General features: G+C 41.0%; 1 protein-coding gene across 1 annotated transcript in view; it reads right to left on the reverse strand.

The window, feature by feature from the left end:
- Nucleotides 1-2,935: 2,935 nt before the first annotated feature.
- Nucleotides 2,936-3,256, reverse strand: part of HOXA9 (homeobox A9) — a gene marked incomplete at its 5' end in the record, with an annotated part of 1,554 nt that continues 1,233 nt past the window's right edge. Inside the window, one exon of the mRNA XM_009887195.1 lies at nt 2,936-3,203. Coding sequence (XP_009885497.1) covers nt 2,965-3,203 — 239 coding nt within the window. The remainder of the gene's footprint in view (nt 3,204-3,256) is intronic.

A 3,256-nucleotide genomic window follows, 5' to 3' on the forward strand; every position in this document is an offset into this window, starting at 1 on the left:
GGCCCCGCGGAGCCAGCGCCTCTGCCCGCCAGCCCACGGGAAGATAAATGTCCACCTCCCAGCCTGGATTTAAGCAGGGGAAGGCCAATAAAAGGTTGTTATTTCCGCTCGCCCGCTTTATCTAAAACAGCCAGACAAAACAAATGAAAAGGCTTTTGTAGAAAATCTTAATTGTGGCTGGACAGTTGTAAACTCATTAAGAGCCGAATTCCAGACAGTTTGCAGACCCGTCATTTATTACACACTCTTAATGCTGATTCTTTGAAGTTGCCTCTGTCTGCAACAACAGAGGGCGTCCCAGCATCCCCAAATACTGGCTCAGGGATCAATTAGGGGCTTTTTGTGTGTGTGCACACCAGAACGAGCTCCCTTTTGCTAATTAGAACTCATCAAATCTTACCCCGGATTTCTTGCTTGCTTGCTTGCTTGCTTTTTTTTTTTTTTTTTCAAGGTGAAGCCTAAAGCATTTTTTTTTCCTCCCGCAGTTCTGCACATCTGTAAACTTCTTGCCGGCTCCCTAAGTTTTGTCTTCAGCCCTGCAGCGTTTTACACCCCATAAACGGTTACAGCAGTCATTTTCTTTTATTGCGCTGTATGGCTCTGAATTTTCCTAACAACAACTTCTGCCAAGACCATAACTGTGTTCCGTCTTATTTTGCTTTAAATACCTATATGTATGTAAGCGTATCTCGGTAAAACAAGAAGGCTTTTAGTGTTATTCGACATATTTGCAAACAAGGGTCGGTGTGGTGCAGAAGTGTGCTGCGGTTCATATTATGGAGGATATCTACTCTGAGCAGTAAGATGTCCGCCCAAAACAAGGGTAAATTTCAGCAAGCTCACAGACTTCGCTATTTTCTTTTGTTGCTGAGCTTGGTTTGGCTTGGGGCGGCGGGGGAGGGGTGGGTGCAAGGGGTGTGTGTGTGGAAATCTTCCACTCCAAAGAAACCTTCTTTCTGTTTTTAAAAATAAATCCTATTTTGTCTTCTTTGCTCCAGCCTGCTGCCAGCCCAGCTCTTTCCTTCGGCTAAATCAGAGAGTAAAATTGACACCATAAATTCTACCGTAATTGTCAGTAAAATTTTATCTGTATCTATATCTATCTATACATACATATATAATCCGAGGCGCTAGTAAAATGCAAGGGGTTGTTTTTATTTGCCACGGGACATTTAAAAGAGAAAAAAAAATCCCGAACGTGAAGGCACGGGAAGGAAAAAAATGGGTGGCGTTTGAAATAACATATTTTGCATGGGCAATTATCTCTGGAAGGGAATTTAAAATGAACGCGCTGGTAAGGCGACCCTCAGTGCTGGACATTTTCTGGTGGAGGCTAATTAACCATCTCAATTTAAATGTCGCTGTCTGAGCTGATTTACATTATTGTCCGCACTAAAGAACGTCGGACATTTTGGTTTGGTCCTAAACCCCCCCGCCCCGCCAGGCGAATTTATTAAAACCGCGTTAACCGGGGAGAGTGTCCCCGCTGCCATGCGAAGGGGCTCCCTCCTCGTACTGCAAGCGCCAGCTTCCAAATTCTACCCGAGAGGGGGGAACCGTGTCTCCTCTCAGCGAAGCAACGGCGTTTAGGACCTGAATCTGCCCGTTTCAGGCCAAAATAAGCCCAAATTTTCAACACCTGGGAGCTGCGTTTATAGAACCATGGGTTTGCTTTTGGCTCAGAAATAACACTACTACTCGCCTGGCCTCTGCAGCTGCCCCAGCCCTGCCACGTCTGCTGGGGAGATTCGGTGTGCTGTGGAAGAACCCCTCTTTAGCAAGCTTAAAACATCACAAAATATAAAAGAATCAATATATTTTATTTGGCAAAAAGTTAAATATCATTTCAACACAACGATTTGGTCAGTAGGCCATGAGGTAACTATTTCAAAATAGACAGTGTACGTTCTGCATCAACATAACTTCCCAGATTTATTCTTTTAAATCAATACAAATTTACAATAACCAAATGTAGGTTTTTATAGCGTATAATTTATTATCAATAAAATTAACCTTCATTACAATAACCATCAAATCATTCGATTAAAATTAAAACGTAAACCATAGGTAGTTACCTTTTTCACATATACGTATAGCTCCGAAATCTGATAACTGCTCACTGGTGCAAAAACAATATTTAAGCTAGTCTGTTTATTTACTTTTTTTAATATATAGATTATATATACAACTGACAAAGACAGTACTATATATATCAACTGTGCATACTAAAATGACTTGCTTCAATATTTTGAGAACCGTAATTCCCAGACATCCCGGATGAACTTTTTTTCTACACCTTTTTTTTTTTTTTTCGCGGTGGGATATTCATAATATATACTTTACAATCAAAGGTTAACTGTCTAATTATACAGAAAAGACTTAATACACTACAGAGCTATACTCTATGCAATTTTTATAATAAACAACCTGAGTTCAAATTGAATTCTAGCTTACACCATTACATCCGGTACAGCACCCAAGCACATAAATTGAGTCACAAACATAATTACCACAATAAAACACAGTGTTCAAGTATTAGAGCAGAGAACTCTCCGCCGCGCAGAGCGAATAAAATTAACTACGTAGACTAAACTATACAGTCCGTAAATAGTTGTGCATTATGAAAAGGTAGTTTTTTTGTTTTTTTCTTTTTTTTTTTCTTTCCGTAAGTGAAGAAACAGGTAGATTTATACAAGCCAGCTAAACAGCCTTTTCGTGCTAATGCCCCCTTTTTCTTTCCTATTAGAAAATTAAAAGTCTTACTGTACCTCTCCTGGCAAACTGGCCTCTGAGACAATCAAGGTACAATCATTATCAGAATTTGCCAAGGGAAAAAAATGAGGCCTGGACCCAGACGCATTGCATGGCAGGGCTCGAGGGGAGGATTTTTTTGTTTGTTTTGTTTTTAACCTTTTTTTTTTTTTTTTAACTTTATGCATTTTCAATGTAACCCGCGTGTCGCCATCATTCGTCCTTCGCTCGATCCTTGTTGATTTTCTTCATTTTCATCCTTCTGTTCTGAAACCAGATTTTCACTTGTCTCTCAGTTAAATTGAGGAGTCTGGCCACCTCGTATCTACGGTCCCTAGTGAGATACATATTGAATAGAAACTCCTTCTCCAGTTCCAGCGTCTGATGCTTGGTGTAAGGGCATCGCTTTTTCCTGGTGGACCTTGCGTGGAGCCAGTTTGCAGCTGGATTATCTACAACGAAAACAACAGCAGAAGTTCAGGCTCGGGGCGGGGGGAGGGAGGGG

This window comes from Charadrius vociferus, unplaced genomic scaffold (genome assembly GCF_000708025.1).
Source record: "Charadrius vociferus isolate BGI_N301 unplaced genomic scaffold, ASM70802v2 scaffold366, whole genome shotgun sequence".
Lineage (NCBI taxonomy): Eukaryota > Metazoa > Chordata > Aves > Charadriiformes > Charadriidae > Charadrius > Charadrius vociferus.